At 43.4% G+C, this 18910-nt stretch overlaps 1 protein-coding gene across 1 annotated transcript in view; it reads left to right on the top strand.

The window, feature by feature from the left end:
• klf8 (Kruppel like factor 8) overlaps positions 1-18910 on the top strand; it is a 56907-nt gene that overhangs the window by 24303 nt on the left and 13694 nt on the right. Inside the window, exon 2 of the mRNA XM_070917318.1 lies at positions 6843-7196. Within this exon, the coding sequence (XP_070773419.1) occupies positions 6843-7196 (354 nt within the window). The remainder of the gene's footprint in view (positions 1-6842; positions 7197-18910) is intronic.

Below are 18910 nucleotides of genomic sequence, written 5' to 3'. Positions count from 1 at the left end.
GAGCGGGTGTGAATGTGTGGGACCGTATGAGGATGAGGCAGAGTGTTCAGTTCACGCTCAGTCAGCCTTCACCGGATAAAAATAGACTTAAAAAATGTTGAGATTGGCCTGTTTGAAGCCCACAGACAGATCCTCTAGTGGACGGCTGCAGAACGACTCCACAACAAACCCGACAGTACAGTCGGTGAGGTTTGGCCTCATTAGCTGATGTTCCTTTAGCTAATGATGATAATGATTCTTTCATCACTGATTGATCTGTCAATTTATTTTTGGCTTTTGATGAATCATTGAAATGTCTTGCATCATCACAACAGTCCAAAGCACAAATATATTTGATTAACAATGCTGTGAAACAGAGGAAAGCTGCAACTCTTCCTGTTAGAGAAGATGGGACAAGCTAATATTTGTCATGTTTTTGCATTAAGTAATTTAGACCGCTCAATCACAAACATCTGCACAAAGAATCACACTTAATGCTAAAATAGAAATACATACAGAAAGAATCACAACAAGAATGTGGTGGTTTGTATTGCCGCTGTACAGACTGTAGCTATAGCTAGCTAGCATCGTGTGTGTGGAGTCTCTCTGACTTCTCTCGTTTTTTTTCCTCTAGTTTCTTCATTTTACACTTTACGGCTTCGACGTGACCACAAAAGATCACATCTCCAGCTCAGAATGGGAGCACCGGTACTGTATAATATCAATGAAGTATTCTCACGTGGACGCGTCTTTGCTTCACTCAGAGCGAGTGTGCGTCTGCTGGGATCCTCTCACGTCTTTTCTTTGACTTTTAAATGCGTTCGAGTCCGTTCCGAAATATGCTTCACGCCTTTAGAGCAGGTTTTAGCCGCTTTCCGCCAAAAACAGTCGGGAACACTGGATCTTAGCTCGACTAGCTTTACTGTCATTTGTTTACGCTCTGTCGGACCTTGTCAACAAAGTGAGAGTTTGTTGCTCCCTCCTCTGGTTGTGTTTGCCGTTTCCTCGACTTGGAGGTGACACCGCGTCAGTGTCTGTCGTTTCCAGCCCTCCTCGTCCGTCTCTACCCCCATACTGACTTCCTGTGGTGGGATCAGAGGCTCACAGGGTCACACCCACCCCACCCTTTTTATTCCTGGAACTCCACAGTGGGACCCCTCCTCTGGGGGAAGGCACACACACACACACACACACACTCTTGTCACTCCTCATTTATGCACACACAACATGCGCATACACACTCACACAGTCTCTCACTATCACTACTTGTTAGTGCTGCTCTCTCCACACACACACACACACACACACACACACACACACACACACTCCTGACCCCTTCACTGTACTCCTTCCCCTTGACTGCCTCGTCTGCCAGCAGATGTGGATCAAGTAGGATTTGCAAAAAGATTCTCAGTGTTTGCTTCGTTCTGTTCGCAGTGGTAGAATGGGTGTGGTTTGAATGCTGAAGCACAACTCCAGAAAGTTCAGACGACTTAAAATTTCAATTTAGAGTGTTTTGTTTTCTGTGATTTACTGCTTACGTGGCTCCGTCTGAACTCCACCTAGCTGGAGCTCCAGATTAGGCCAAAAACAAACGCTAAGGAATTATTTGCAAATCCTGTTCGATCCAGGTCTGGCTGCAGCACTTTGCTCTTCCAATCCAAAATATGTGGAGCAGATTTATTCTGGACACAATGTCTACTAGTCAGAAAAGTGTTAAGAAAGGAAAGCAGAATGTAAGACTGTGTAGCAAAATATCAGATATTTAGTTTTTACTTGTTTTTAAAAACGTTTAATTTGTATGACGTTACTGATTCCAAGGAAACCAAATACACAAGGTTACAGTACATTTAGGATAATAACTATACTCAGGATTGCAGAAGCCAATATGTATATGACATAAAACATGGAGAAAGCCCCCCAAAACTCAAAAACTCATCTTTTACGTGATCAGAAATCATTTTGTGAATATCATAAACTCAACCCCTGGTAGGTTTGAACGGTGGCTGTAAAAAGTTGTTTCCTGAAATGAATCTTTGCCTTTAGACGCTTGCTGACGTGGGAGCTAACAGCTAACATGCTAGCCAGCTGGGAACATGCTCGTGCTAGTCAGTCACAAAAGCTAACCCCGGTGGCATTGTTCTCAGGATTGTACAGATTGTAAAGAGTTCAATTCAAATTCAAACACTCTCCAAGCTAACGAGCTCGCTAACTGCCAGCTGTTTCCAAGCTCGGCCACTAAAGGGACAGTAAGCTTACACAGTCTCAATCCTGTCTGTAAACCGTTCCTCTTCTTTCAAAGAGTTTATACTCTTTTTAAATAAAACTGGATGGTGACACACAACTAATGAGCTACGACGGCTTCCTCCACTTAAACCCTCCGGCGTTCCCTCAAAGGTCGCAAAGTCACGGGTCACAGTTCAGCAAAGTTGAGCCCAATGTGAAAAGCATATTTTAGAACTGGCTCGAATGCATTCCAATGGAAAGAACTGATTTTGCTGCTAAATTTTTAAGTGCTGGTGTGACCGGGTCTTAAGGGTGAACAGCAGCTGCCAAGAGTTGGAACTGAAGGAGTGTGTTTGACTTAAAGCCGCCGGTGGCGTTTTGCCCTTCAGCTGTGCCGTCCGCAGCCTTCAGCTTTTTACAGCAGACAAAAACAAATCCTCCCTCCTCAAGACCGTCTGACACTCACCTAAAAATGTCAACAGTGGTGCTTTCACAACTGTATAATGTCTCGAGCACCTTATCTGATTTATTAGGAAATTCTGTTTTTCATTTGCAAAACCCCCCCTACAAACTTCTTCAGTCGTGAGATGAGAAAACGTTGAAGACAGAAAGTGATTTGACTTTGTGACGTGAGTCAAAGCACCTCTTGAGTTTCCATCTTGTGACCAAAAACAGACACTACTGGTTTACATTGTTTCTGCCGGGTTGAATTTACAACTTGGAAGAAGAAGGTGGTGAGGATGTCTGATTTCATTCGGGATGGTTTGATTGTTGTTGAGAGCCATTCGTATTCATGCTACCTCCGCAGAGTTGAATGGACAGGTTCAACATGAAAGACAGGTAAGAGGTGGCCAATCACAGAAGAGAACAGGTGACAACGAGGCCATCAGAGGAGAACAGTTCATCAACATTGTGCTGTAACAAACTGAACTGATGAGAAGATGAAGGACGTGACGACCGGCTGTGAAAGATGAACCATTTCTATAGTTATATCATGTTTTTATGAATTCAAATTCAGGATGTTTAATTAACGTCCTTTCCACTCACGTTGCTCATCCTGTTCATTCTTGGAATCCAGACTTCTTGAATGCAGTTTATAATTTACACGTAGTTAAATTTGTAACGGGGGTTTACAGAAGTCCCTGTTTCCTGCGCTCGTATGATATCTGGTCTTAACACAGAGTTTTAAGTATAAAACTGAATCAAAAGTGGCACTCCTTACTTAGAGTGTAACCTTCTCGCTGAAGTGCATTGTGGTCCATTTCCTGCTCCTGTTGGTGTAGAAATCAGACTCTCAGAAGGATTCCTTCCTGTGTTATTGTTGAATGTAATTGCAAAACCCTCGACGTTTTAGCTGGCTGAAAAGAAATCCGCTCTTAAACTCAGTGGTCGCTGTATTTGAAATAACCAGATGTGTCACATGCTCTGTTTGCCTCTCGTATAAAATAATAAATTGTCCAGAGACCCAGGAAATACAGAGATAGAAAGTAAAGTACAAATGTTTCAGGGAGGTTTGGTGTAATTTCAGACGCTGGCTGTGTTTTTGGTTGCTGGTTGGGGGGAAGGTGTGACATCAAGCTGCCTTTACCTTTGTTTAGAGACACAGAGGGGGCTCTGTCCCATCACAATGGGACTGAGAGGCCAGTGTGTGTCCTCTCTGTGTGTGTGTGTGTCCTCTGTGTGTGTGTGTGTGTGTGTGTCCTCTGTGTGTGTGTGTGTGTGGGAGGGGTGCTTGCAGCCACACCCAGGCTGATTGGCTGAGGCCACACCTCACTGTGGAATCCACTGTAGCCGGGTCACATGTTGGCCTGCAGCAGCCTGCCACGGCTCTGTCTCTGCCTGCAGTCCCAGAACAAAACACAGTAAACAAAACAAATAAATAACACTTGATGGAATCAATGTGGGAAAGTCCAGTGGTTATGTCACGTTTAGGACGACCTGGAGTTGTCTTCATGACTGGATTCAGGATAAACTGACTCCGTTCTGTGGAACTGAATGTGACATTTTCAGCATTTTAACCACAGAACATGCTCATAAATCAACAGCTGTGTGCCAGTGAAACCTTAGAAATCAGGAACGAATCTGTGGTTCAAAACAGCTGCAGACAGATCAACATTTTATTACTGTGACCTTGTACTAGTACTAGAAGTAAATATTATAATACTTTTTCCTCTGCTACAGCTATATGATGGGCGTAGCTACTTTGAAGATAAAAGATTTCACAGGCAAAACTAATGATAAGCTCACAAGAGGGATGCATTGCTGTAAGTCAATCTATCCAACAGTGTGTAGTAGTTTGATCCACCTGGACCAGTCCGAGACAAACTACTACAATGAATACTTCAGTGTCACTGTTCATTTTCGTAATGTAAACACTATCAGTTGGATGCCGCCGGGCTTGACTGTTAGGGTTAGTATTAGGGTAGGGTAATATTATTTCCTAGAGGCATATGGACTGTACAAAGCTCTACATTTCCCACGACAAGCGGTGGGTTGCGCAGCAGGGTCGCTACTGCAGACAGGAAGTAGAGGACTGGTTGGTGTATTGGAGCGTCTGTGGCACTGTGAGAAAGATAGAAAAAGGGTGTGAAGTCATTTCAGTACCACTTCCTCTTCAAAGCTCGCTCACACAGGATGACATGATCAATACTAAGCCATGCTGGACCTTCCTATCCGTCAGTGTGATTGTCCCTTAGTGTGTGCAGGTTCCACCACGCAACTGCCTTCATCAGGAGACACCAACAAGATGTGTCCACTTGAGTCAGGTTCACGTTCAAGGCCCATAGACTTAAAGAAATGCAGCTCATGTGTGGACGTGCAGATCTCACAAATTCTGGTTTCTTTTTAAAACCACAACTCTAAACAATTCCCCTGAAACGTCGGCTGTAACCGCATTCACATCAGCAACAACTGAGCTCAAAGGGGAAGACGATAAAGACAGAATCTGAAGGGAAGTCATCTTTTTTTACAACTTCCGCTATTGTCGATCTGCAGTGTTCAAACTGTGGGTTTCCCACAAGTGGGACAACGAAAGCTGGATCAGTCCATGCACAGAGAAAAACAGAAGACGGCGAAATATGAATTTGATTTCATACCTCGCGGTTTAAATTGATTGTCTTACTGCCTTTGATGGTAATATGGTTGAAGACTGAAATTACAGCATGATGAAAAAGATTCTGGAGCTGTAAATCACAGCAATTTTTATAATTGATTAATCATTTAAATCAATTTTTCTGGTTTCAGCTTCTTGAATGTGATTATTTGCTGCTTTTCTCTCATTTTTCTCTGTATTTTATAAACTAAACAAGTAATTATAAAAATAATCAACAGACTAATGAATTATAAAAGTAATTGTGAGTTGCGGTCAGTCGTCAAATGTGGGGACTATTTTCCCCTCCGCCATTATTGTACTACTGTTAATATAATATGGCCAATATTAACATGTTATTAAGTATTGATTTTAAGGGAAAAACAGAGCTGATAAATGTAAGAGGCCTTTTATAACAAGTTAATTTCTTATTTATTCTTAATTAGCCTCATAAGGGCAGGTTACTGAACCCCTACCCTGACTGAAATGAAATCTTGCTCTTAACTTTGTCTTTTCTCATTTAAATCATAATTTTACCAATTTTAGACAAAGTTCTCGTATTGGTTGCCTTGCATATTGTATAATCCTGAAAGGAAAGTACCGAGAAAGTAGTCGTTTTGTTATTGTTGTTTTACAGAAACCGGGGTGTCGCATATACTGTTGTTACTGACACATTTCAAATGATAACCGGAGCTACACCTCACTGAATATTTCCGTCCAATTGGGATTCAGAGGAAACCTTCAAGTAGATGATGTTCTGTTCGCTCGACTATTAATAAGTTGTCATGCAGTTTTATTTGTAGGAGAGCTGGTTATTCTCACATGGAGTTGTTGTACATTTGAATGTCTGAGAGAGGAAGAGGACGGGGAGAGAAAATGGAGACAGAGAGGAAGAGAAGTGTGTGTTGCTAGAGGAGTGTGTGTCGAGTCCCTCTGCCTCGGCACTCCCCACACCTCTCTCTCTCTTTCTGTGTGTGTCTCTCGCTCGGCTTCCAGAAAAGGGTGTGTCCGCCTGCCTGCCGCTGAAAGGGAGGGAGGGGTCAGTTCACGGCTACTCCTCCCTCCCTCTCTCTCTGTGTGTCTGTTATTTCTCTTGCGCTCTCATTCCCTCACTGGCAGCCTCAGGATTAGGCCTTTGTCTCTCTGCCTCCTCTCTCTCTCTCTCTCTCTCTCTCTCTTTGCCTTTTAATTTTCTATCTTCTTTTAAAGAGTCTGGGTCTGAGTGTGTTTTTTACCCCCCCCTCCTTCTGGCAGGTTTTTGAGGAGGGGGGTTTCCTTTAGCCAGCTTTTAGAGCAGAGGTAATGCTTGTTGTCATGCATTTTTTTTCTCCTCCAAACTCTAGCATGCCATTTCCTGTCTTGCTTCCTCTCCTACCTGTCCCCCCCCCCCCCGCACACACTTTACTCCTCAACTACCCCCCTATCACCTCCTCTCTTCCCTTCCTCAGCCCCCTTCTTCTCTTTCCCTACCTTTTTCTCTTCTTCCTCTATTTGTCAGAGATCCTCCTTCCTCCTCTCACCTTCTGTCTCTTCTTCTTCTCCTCCTCAGTGCCAGTCGACTCCTAAGCAGAAGAAGAGTGCCGCCGGCGCCCAGAAGAAGCAGAGGAGCCCGGCCAAGCAGAGCGCCCTGACCCAACAACAACAACAACCGCCGCCGCCGCCGTCGTCATCACCGCCGCCGCCTGCAGCCCGGGAAGAGGAGGAGAAGGAGGTGGAGCCGGCGACCAGGCCTCGGCCGCCGCAGGAGGAGGAGGAGGAGGAAGCGGGCGAGGAGGAGCGAGAGGAAGTGGCAACACAGTCTGTGAAGAAGAAGGAGGAAGCGAAGGAGGAGGAGGAGGAGGGGGGCGAGACAGACATGCCCTCCATACAGATCAAACCTGAGCCAGAGGAGATGGAGTGCACGGTGAGGAGGGGGAGGCGGGGTGGATGGAGGTGATTGGCTGGTTGATTGATTAGATGGATGGATGAGAGTCAGGTGGGTGTGGGCAGGTGTGGCCGCCGACTCGCGATCAGACGTGTTTGATCACGTCGAGTTCGCACTCAACACATGCAGGATTGAAATCACAGACACCGGAGGAGGATTTCATTTTAATGCTCCGACTTATCTTGGCATCAAGAAGATTTACAAATGAGTCGGCGATTAACGGAGTATTAATTTGTCTAATGATACGACTCTCACCTCTCTTAGGGTTCCAACTTTAGGGAGTCCAGTTTCGATCTTGTAGTTTTTATTTATTTTCAGGAATGAACAGCAAACATGGGAGGCATACGTGATTCAGCCATGACCTCCATTTCACACCAACATTCAGTCGTCGAATCCTCTGTTCTGGTTCATTCCAACCTGGGTCTTAGTTTCATAGTACTCACCAAGCTAACTGCTGAGATCTGGGAACACGACTGAATGCGAGAAACAGGAGTGGTCAGACGATCAGACAGGTTGTACACAAACCTCCGGGGTGACCAAACGTATTTGGAAGAGAAAACAAAGTAGTAAAAGTATTACAGTTTATATACTGACTTCCTGTCAGTATATAAACAGTGCGCCGTACTTGCTGTAGTTGTGCACACATGGTTTTCCTGTGTGAGGAGGGATTGTCGCGGATTATTATTATTAAACCTTTAAAACTATTATCTACCTATTGTCTTAAAATCAAGTCTTTTTTATGTGTTTCAAACAAACTGCGTTAAAACCTATGCAGGGAGCTGCCTGGGTAGCCGTGTGTTGTTTCAGGTACCAGCGAGATGATGAAAGACAATACAGGAAGTCCAGTTTGAGTAACAGATTAATGTGTTTGGAATCTCAGAAATACTTGAACACGATTGTTCACCAGAGAGACCAGAGAGAAAAATCTCTTCACCTGCACCACAATGCTCATTATTCAGTGTGAACATGTCAGCAACCACTTGTGGATATCTCCTGCAAATATATTTGTACAAGGTCTGGTGTAGTTCTGCGGTTAAGTAGCAATGTGTGTTCTTTGTGAACAATGACTCCCAGGTGACAGGTGACCTGTGACAGCCGGCTGCTATGAAAGGTCAACAGTGAGTTTCTATTTCCCCGTCTCATACGCGGACTTTGTTTTTGAAAGTGTTATAATTTTCAGTTACTGCTGAAAATCATTTTGGGTAGAATCCCAGATTCAGATCACCAAACAAACTGAAATGTAATCAGTTGTTTCGCACCTTTTCTGTTTTCAAAATTGAATGGAAATTGGTTTTCGAAAATCCTGCTGGCAGACAAACATGGCAAAGGCGTTTTTAAAAAACACACGAGGAGCTTCGGCATTTTGACTTTGAAAAGATGTTGATTTGACAGCTTTTTTGAAAATATTGAAAACATGAAATTTTAGCTGCCTACTGAAAGCTGAAATGATGCCTCCACCTGTCATTATGTGGAATTGGACCTTACATATCAACTCAAAACTATTTCTAAGCTGCTCTCCTTGAACTTTACCTGTGTCCTGCTGTCATATTTTGAGGGTGCTTTGCTTTAAAGGTGCCCTCAAAGATTTGATTTATTTAAATTCATCCCACTGACAGGGCAGCGATTTCACAGTCAGTCATTGTTTGAAATTATCACCGCAAACTTTTTAAGAATTTGCAGGAATTTCATTTTGGAAATGGATATTAGATAGAGGTAATTTCCTGTGAAGACAGAGGATGCATGGCGGAGCACAGAACGAGGGATGAACTGATGATGGATGGAGTGAAATTACTGGAGGAGTGACAGGAGAGATGTATGGAGGGTGAGCGGTACAGGAGGATGAGGAGGGTGTGTATGTGAGGCACAGGAGGAGTTTGGTGATGGTCGTGATGAAGGTCAGGAGCATCAGGTGCTTTATTTTCTTGAAATGTAGAAATGTGGTAATGTATGATCTCTGGATGCAGTTTGAGTTGGTGAAGCAGTCAGCAGGCGAATCAACCAAGTCTTCTTCCTCTGCTACTTTTTCCAAACTCTCTTTTTCCCAGGAAAGAACAACCTCACATTAAGAAAGAAAAGCTTTCAGTTAAATGTCAGTGATTTTTCCATTAATTAATCAATAGTTTAGTCTATAAGAGTCAGAGAAGAATGGAAAATACCAGCCACAGAGCCCGGGGTGACGTCTTCAAATAGTTTTGTTAGTCTGGCCAAGAAATTTCAATTCAACACATTTGAGAAGCTAAAACCAGAGAATGTTTGGATTGTGTTGATGTTTGAGTTTTTGATTGATAAGTGATTAATCCATCAGTGGTAGCGTTAGCGATGATGCAGTAGGCCTTTGACAGTAGGCTCAGCAGTTCCCAGACCAGTAAGAAGGTAGTAGTAGTAGCAGGAGAGCCTTTGAGCAAAGCATTTAACCCCTTATAACTCCAGCAGCAGTGAAGGAATGAATGACTGGAACTGTGTGAATGTGACGTGAGGAGGGTTAGGGTAAAGCTTGTGCACTCGGCTTCTCTGGATACATAAAGATGACAGGATGTCGACGTGACGTCAGGAACGTGAAGGAGCAGGAAGAGCAGGTTGTGCTGATGGAGGCTGGAAATGACTGATGGATAAAAAGACGTAGAAAGTCATAAAATACACTTTACCAACAAATACTACTTAATTGCTCTCACTGCGTGTTGACATTTGCGGTTTTGCATTTCAAGCAGCGAAGTTGACCTTTTGTTTGTTTTAATCCTGAGTGGCTTTCAGGGAGAGTATCAGTAGAGCAAGCTCCATGAAATAAATAGTGAGCAGGTCAGAGGTCACAGCGGCGCCGAGGCACCCTGACAAGAGACTGTGTGAATCATTTTGAGGAGAAAAGCTCCTCTTGAAACCAAACTCCTGCTAGCGTTACTCTTTATGTCACCTTAATGCCCCAGCGGTTTTATTTCTCAGGATAAAACTATTTCGGTCCGACCGTCTGCTAATAAATTCAGCTAATTTGGAGCGCAGAGCTGCATCTTTTTCCTTATGATTGAAACAGAGCAGAGTTTTCTAAAGCAGGGGAGTGCCCGTATCTTTCAGTCAACTCCTCTTTTTTTACATGACTTTTTTATTACCTCAGATATTCATGTCTCAGAGGATTTGAATGGTGTAAATAAACATGACAAAATGTGCAGTCCAAGCCTTTAAATCACGGCCAGACGAGGCAACTTAGAGGAGACAAAATAACATGAACACTTAATAGCACAAGAAGTTATTAAATCCTCCCCGCTACATAAACATATTGTGTTTCATGCCAGATAATGGTGTTAGTCAACATTTTGGACTCTGATCTGGAGCTGTTTTTAGTTGTTTTATGTTGCTTTGATAACTGAAACCTTAGAGTGCCCAAAAATCCCCAGACCTCTTTCAATACGTTGCATTGCATTTATTTGGCACACACTTTTGTCTCAAGCGACTTAACAGTAAGTGCACCTTACCACATAAATACTTTATTGAAGAGTTTGTCTACATTTAGTTTTTGATGACGGGTCATATTTGAACATCTAGGCCTGTTTCCTGCAGTGTTGATGATGACTGATGTAAACAAACATTAAACAGCACCAGGAAACATTCATTAACTAAAGTCTAGTTGTTGTTTTGGGTTTGTCTTGAATTAAGAGACCTGTCGATGTCATTATTATTAGTTTGATAATGATAGGAGGTTCCACTGCCCTGTCTTGAATATTTTGATTTTAATCGTGTATTATACGGTATAGAATTTAAATGATCTATCATTAGGTGTAAAGATTGTTTCGTCTGCCTGTTGTCTTCCGGAAAAGGCCACATTATTTTGGCTACCTGGCCGGCCTCCCGGCTATTAGAAGAGACCTACATGTCACAGCTCCTATTTACGAGCGCTTGTCTGCCGGCTGGTTGTAGTTTCCCATCCTGATTAGGGACACAATGACTATTGGTGGCTACACTTTCTGAATGCTAATTAAATGTAATCATAAGTAATAAATACTCTGGGAGTGTTTGCGCGAGCTTACAGGTTGGCATGTTGCTACACCTTTGACATTTCTAGCTTTAGTGTCATGTTGATTGGTAGGTCCAGGCACCCTGTTATAATCGCTGACAGAAGACGGTATAGAATAAAGGGCGTGAGCAGTAATGATAAAGGCGAGGCCTGTCGGAGTCACAGGCACGCTATAGCAGCCATCAACCCAGCCAACATACGGAGGAAGGAGGGAAGGGTGTTGTTGGCTGCAGGGGAGGATGGGTGAGGTATGAAGGGAGGAAGTGTAAAAAGAAAGAATTTGGTGGCGAGGAGACAGATGAGGAAAGAGTGCAGATGGAGAGAAGAGAGATAGGAGGGAAGGTAGAGGTGGAGAGGGTGTGGACGGTCAGATAAGGAGAGGCTGCACTGCAGGCTTATAACTGCCTTCCATTTTGTCCTCCTCTGTGTTGCCTTCAATGTTTTCTTTTGTTTTGTTTTTCATAATGTTGTTGTCCCTGCTGGCTCCGTACAGCCAGCAGCAAGGAGATGCACACAGAGGCTAGCTGTTCCCTTTGGTCTTTATTAGGAAAGCTAACCATGCTAACATTATTTTTACATTTTGGTTTTTTTTTTTTAGAAAAACTGCAAAAAAAAATCAATTCAAAGGTTAATGGAGTACATCAGGTTTTTGGGAGATGAAAACACACCAAAGTCAAAACTATTTGATTATTTTCTGTCAGCAGGTGGACAGTTTTGCTCTTGTGGGGTCAAATTATAGGTCAGTCTCTGCATGCTTTTACACCCCCGACAACCTACACTTTGTGAACATTATGAGGTCTTCTATTCAGCAAAATAGTCCATCAATAAAAACGAATAACTGAGTCATTGGAAATATAGCAAATAACCTTCAACACAGCGTATAAACAGATTTTTATACAGACAGATTTTTTCCTCCAGAGCTGGATGCTAATGCCTTAACATACATGTTGTGGAGTGATAGGATCCGCTTTAAGGTACTTTTTTATATTTAAAGTTGTATATTTATGTTGTGAGTTGTTTTAGTATGTCCTGCAGATTCATAAAATATAGAATATCTTACCAAGTCTGGAACTATTTTAGGTTAATATTTCAGGTATATTCATCCGCCCGTGCACTACATTTCTCGCCATCCAGCGCCTCCTAGGCCACTGGAAATCATTATGCAGGCTCTCAGGGTCAGAATGAAGAATATATTTTGGTTCAGCTATTTCACATTTTAATTCCCAAGGAGCTGCAATAATGATGGAGGTTTGGTCAGCTAGCTACCTGACGCAGAGTGCAGACTTAGATTTGCATGGTATGTGAGAATGTGGGATGGGCAGAACTGGCTCTGTTAGCGGTGAGAGGAGATGGGAGGTGAAGTTAAGAGGGAAGTCACATGTAGGACAGGAAACCAGCTGTTCTTCATCCTACGCTGATATTCTCAAACTAAAGCACTTGTGTAGAAAATCCATACAGATGGCATCTGTGTAGCTACCAACGTGGTTTTAAGTCAGAAATTGTGCACCCAGGTCACACGGTCAGGTCAGCTTCAATTTGTTTTGATACGAGGTCTCACAGGTAGCGTGTCTCCAACTGATTTAGATTTGATTTGCTTTTTCAGCTGCGGTCAGCAAGTTCAAAAACAAGGAAAGAACCCAATTTTTAAATATAACTTTTTACACATTTTACTGAATTCACAGATAATTCCAGTTTTGCTGTGATGCACATTTCCATTGATAAATCAGCCGTTCAGCTGATGCCCCTCTGTTGTTTTTATGTTGTGCTGACCACATCAGACCATTGATGATTTCAAAGAGACGTCGCGTCATACCTGCCCGGACTGTGCCAAAGGTCATGTTGGAAGTGCTGTTAAAATGATTGTCCACTGTTCTCTGATTCCTCGATTGTTGAATATTTAAATACTTTATATGCACTATGTTGTGTCTCAAAACTGAATATTCTGTTCATGCCAGCGCTCGCAGTGAGAATACCGTATGTAAAAACCCAGAGAGAAACATTACAGGAAGAACATTTATATGCTGTGTTGAAGGTTATTTGCCATATTTCCAATGACTCAGTTCGTTTTTATTGATCGTCTCAGTCGATCATTTATTTTGCTGACAGAAGACCTGATGATGTTCAGAAAGTGTAACATCAAGCTGAAGCGCTGGTTGTGGAGGGAGCAGAGACTGACAAAGTGTCTACCTGCTGATAGAAAACAAACCCCTGATTTTTAAAAACATCTTTATATTTCAGAGAAAAAGCAGAATTGTGAGTGTTCACATGAGGCCGCGAGGGTTTGAGGAGATGGGGGAGGGGTCTGGTGTGTATGTATGTGTGTGTGTTGTGTTGTGGCATGGTTTGGGTTAGTAAAGGGTGGGGGCTGGGTGGAGTAGTGTTGCGTAAGGGCTCATTAAGCAGAGGGTGTGTGTGTGTGTGTGTGTGTGTTGACCACACCTCTGTGGCTGCCTCGCACAGAGGGGAGTGGAGTTTCCTGTCCAAAGATAAAGTCTCCAGGAAGTAGATCCTCCTGGTATTCGCTCCACTGGGAGCCTACAAATACTTAAACGCCTCATATCCAACCTAATGCCACATCTGTTCACTCAAATTCACTTTTGTCACTTTTATTCGGACTCATTCGCATCATCCCTGTAAACAAACAGAAACTCTGGCAAGACGACTGTTTGCCTGTTCCGGCTTTACATCCTTGGTTTAAACAGGATGTATATTTTTCCGAATACTCAGAACTCTTTTAATGATGAATGTTATAGAAATGTCTTGAAAACTATTTGTGTGCAGTCCAAGAGTGAAAGCACAAACATTACATAAGAAAATACAAATATCAAAACACAAAGAAGCATCAAGAGAGGATTGTCTGAATTATCTTAACTAAGTGCCACATTAAAACACAAAATAGAAAGTACTCCCCTGCACGCTGTTCCTTGCTGCTGATTGGCTCTTCGTCTGCGTGACCACCAGCAGATTCCAGAAAATGACTTGATTTGATTATCAAAATACTTGAAAGGTATTTTTCTGTCGATCGGCTGCACGATGAATCGACTGATCCCGCTGTACAACAGGATGTGTTTTCGCCTGGTTTTCCGCTGTACATTCACAGACAAATCTGGACGCACGGAGTGCAATAGCAACTCCCACAAGGACGAGAGCGCTGCAGAATATGTCCACATTGTGGACAGAGTGAGCTCAGCATGAGGCCGCACTGAACTCGGTGGTCTTTGCTCTCTGAGGTGAGAGAATGTCGGTGGACGATCCTACGTCAGTGTTTTGGAAAGACAAAAAGCAGCTCATATCTCAGGAGAGGACGTGTCTGCTATCCTAATAACCCTTTAAAACATACCTGTCTTGGCCACTGAGCAGTACGAGCTGAAGTGCCTTGCTCGAGAGCAGTTTGGCTGTTGGTTGGTTGAAACAGGAAACGATTAAACCGGCTGTTTGATTCATACAAGTTAAGTGTTTGTCAGAATGAGGTCGAATGTCATTTTGCGGCCTCGTTACGTCTTCCAGGCTGAAGTTAGGAGAATACTTCCTCTTTATTTTCTACATCTCTTTTTATTCCCACCACACACACACACACACACACACACACACACACACACACACACACACACACACACACACACACACACACCTTTATCTCATCTCGTCTCTCTTTCTCCCGCCGTTGTACTTTCTCTACTTTCTCTTTCAAACTCTCTCTCTCTCTCTCTCTCCCCCATTTCTCTCTCTCTCTCTCTCGCCCTAATAGGATATGTCGAGGGAGGCTCTGCTTCCGCTCGCCCCGTCACCATGGCAACCGCAGCTCTGGCGGGAGTTGCCGAAAAGACTGCGTAGCCTGACCCCTCCCTCCCCCCTCCCTCCTCACTCCTCCTCTTCCTCCTCCACCTTTCCAGACCAGCCTCTCTCTCTCTCTCTCTCTCTCTCTAACTCACTGCTTCAGCCAAAGGCGAACACACACACACACACACACACACACACACACACACACACACACACTGAATACCTGCCAGCACAGCACAGTGAATAGCCCTCTCTTTCTCTTTCTCTCTCTCTCTCTTCCTCTCTATCTCTCATGTACACACAAATACACACACAATGAGGCCCTCTGTGTGTGTGTGTGTGTGTGTGTGTGTGTGTGTGTGTGTGTGTGTGTGTGTGTGTGTGTGTGTGTCACTGATGTATGCACATAAACAAGTCAGTTGTCCTCCAGCAAAGAGGAGCACTCATGCACAAAGCCAGGCCACAACACACATACACAGCTACACACATGTACACACACACACACACACACACACACACACACACACACACACACACACACACTCTATTACTCCCCATGTGTTTGTGTGTTTGTGTGTGAGAGCATGAGACATGAGAGGTTAGAGGCCTATTTGCTGTGCTTTTGCCAGGAGGGCTTTGCTAGCATGTGTGTTAGTCAGTGTGTGTGTGTGTGTGTGTGTGTGTGTGTGTGTGTGTGTGTGTGTGTGTGTGTGTGTCTGGTTGAGCATTCAATCCATTCAAAGGACAGCACATTCACAATTTCGGGATGTAGAGAGAGAGAGAGATGTTGTGTGGGGGAAAACAGAGGAATGCAGTGCAGATATTGGACGGACGCAGTTCCCCCCCGCTGGTGCAAGATGATGATGTCATTGTTGGCAGCCCACTTCCTCCAGAGCCGAGCTTCCTGGAAGTAAAAACAGCAGCTCTGATTGGTACCGGAAGCAGATACGACTCAGTTGTGTGTGTGTGTTTTTATTCTGAACTGATCTGAATAACATGTAGTTCAGTGAGTGGATCGGCTGATGTTAAATACTGTTCTTATAGGTCCTGGTTCTTATAGATCCTGGTTCTTATAGATCCTGGTTCTGTTTTCTGTAGTGGACTGCACTGTGTCATCGCAGCAGATACATGCATATCTGAAAGTGTCTGTTGTATCTGAAACAGACGTATTCATTTGCAGATACTGATTAACAAACCGTCGTGGACGCTGACGCTACAGATGGTACCAGTGCACACGGCTGCTGTGCAAACCTTTCACTTTCATTCAGAGCTGCGACTCTTACTGGATTATTTGATGGAAAGATAGTCCCCAACTATTTTGATAATCCATAAATCGTTTCAGTCATTTTTCAAACAAAAAATGTAAAACGATTTGCTGCTTTTCTTTGCCGTTTATGGTTGTGTGTCTTTGGGTTTTGGACTGTTGGTTGGACAAAAGAAGCAATTTGAAGACGCCACTTTGGGCTCTGGGAAATTGTGATGAGCATTTTTCACAATTAGGATTAATTGATAATGAAAATAATCATTAGTTGCAGCCCTACCTTCATCACCGCTTCCCTTCCTTTCTCACCACCGTTAAACTGTTCTTAAGCAGCAAAAATCTCCATGTTAACAAGTAATTTAGTCTATTCAGCTCTAAAATTAGGAAGTTATGAAACCAGAAAAAACTTTGCCAGGGCGGTGAGATAAGTTCAGCTGGTTCCAACACAAACAGACTGTTTCCCCGAGTTAAGCCGAGGTGTCGGGGGTGCAGACATCGCTGTTGTTGAAAGTTTCACTGCCACGACGACTGAGCCAAGATGTTTTTATAAAAGGTGATGAATTTAAAATAATGGACGGGTCAACAGACGCTGGCTTTTGTTTCTGCTGGAGCGAATAGACGAGTTTATGTTTCTCCACCCTCATCAGTGTCTGTCAGGAGGGAGGTTTCTGCAGTTAAGAAATACAAATGGTGTAATTCAGTTTTAGCCTTTTCATTTGGCTATTAATCCAAGGCTTTTCTCAGTCCCTGAAAAGCTTCTCATTTGAACATTGAATGTTGTTTTTGTCAGCTATAATGTTTCATGTCACAGAGCGCTGAAAGCCTGTCTTGAGTGTGTGACATTACATCTGAAAAGGGGAGGGAAGGAAACTGATTGTAGCACTTTGTAAGCGACCTGAAAAGAGCGCACGCTTCGATAACTGACTGTAAAGACACGTTGGGAATTCACGAATAGACATCGTTGATATGAGTGATTCTGAGGACTGGAGTGACGAGCCACGAGCGTTTGTCAAACTGTTTTGACTTGTGAATTATCGTGTCGTCTCTCCACCTACACGTTCTGTGCTGTATATTCCACCGCTGGATGCAACACGTTCAGGCACATTCCTGCAGGGTTACAGAGATTTATGCTGCGAAACGTAGGAAATTGATAAATGAACCATGAAGCTGGTTGAAAGAGAAGTTCACAATAATTTAAAATGCTGCCAATCAAATGCTTTTGAAATGTTTCAGCATCTCGTTTGCAACCCGGATCTTATATTTGTATATTGTCAGCCATCACTTGTCTGACATCTTAATTGTCGTGATTGTGTAGACAGACTTTTTCCAATGTATGAGTGGATGGGGCGTTGCAGCACACACAGACAGGTTTTAAACAAGTCCAGTTGAGCCCAGTTATGTAAACTATTTATCTGGAAGAGAAAACAAAAGGTAAACAGTAATAGCATCCACATTTGTTTTGGTGCAGAGCTCCCTGCTCTACACTCCCTCGTCTCACCAGTAAAGCTTCTTTAACTCGGGCTGTTTTTCTGTTGTCCTAGTTCATAGCCTGAAGTGAGAAAATGGAAGTAAGGAAGAGGGAAGAAAGTGATTTATGGAATATTATTTTATTCTTAATGAGCTCCAGCTCTAACTCCCTCTAACTTCTTAGACTCTCCTTGTTTTTGTCTTGCAGCTCATTCTTTCATGTCAACATGTTTTTACATTTGTCAAACTGTCTTCAGAGTTCTTCCCAGTGTCTACAAGAAGGATATTTGGCGTTCTTTTGTAGTTTTGTTGCAGTGTACATTGACAAGCTCATGAAATACTCCTATTTGACACTTACTATTTGACTATACAAGGTGAATATACATAATGTGGTTTTCTACAGATGCATGATTAGACATCCAGGCCCTTAATCAGGTTCCTCCGTTCACCTATCCCTATTTCCTTCTCAGGCTGTCTTATCTTTGAAGTGCTTTGAGGAACCTCTTAACCAAATGCAGAAATATATCATGTCTAATGAGGGTGTCAGAAGGCTGAACATTCATAATTAAAACTCGAGTAGTCTGCTTTAAGGGTTAGAGACAGGCCCATCCTGTGTGGGCGTTTGGGACGAACATGTTACTAAGCACCCAGGAAATCAACACTGGCAACTCCTATTAGGTAACATTAGGCTGAGAGTCAGTGTTAGCACCGGCTAACAGACACACTGAACTGTGCTGGGATCAGCCCGCTAACAGGTGGGCGAACCAGAGAGAGGGATAGAGAGGAATAGACTGCAGGGTGGGGGCAGTTGGTGTTTCAGTGGGTGGGTCAGGCTGTAAGGGATGGAGCTGTGTGTGTGTGTGTGTGTGTGTGTGCTGGGTGTGCTGGGTGGGGCGGGGCTGCGTCCTTCGTGGTTAATATCTCCCCCAGCTGTTGTTTTTGCTCTGACTCTATTATATCGTCCATATCTGCCTTCACATTTCACCTCCTCAGCCACACACACACACACACACACACACACACACACACACACGTCATTATCACATACAGTACATGCAACGTATCCAGCACACATGTATGCCCCCAAAAATCACAATTAAGTGTTGATCACAGATGACATTGACACATGCACACTCCCTGCAGATCAATATAAAAGGTGCCTCTGCCTTCATCTCTCTTCCA

The sequence above is a fragment of the Enoplosus armatus genome, chromosome 13 (genome assembly GCF_043641665.1).
Source record: "Enoplosus armatus isolate fEnoArm2 chromosome 13, fEnoArm2.hap1, whole genome shotgun sequence".
NCBI lineage: Eukaryota > Metazoa > Chordata > Actinopteri > Centrarchiformes > Enoplosidae > Enoplosus > Enoplosus armatus.
The sequence above is the reverse complement of the archived record's forward strand: the minus strand, read 5'-3'. Positions and strand labels throughout refer to the sequence as shown.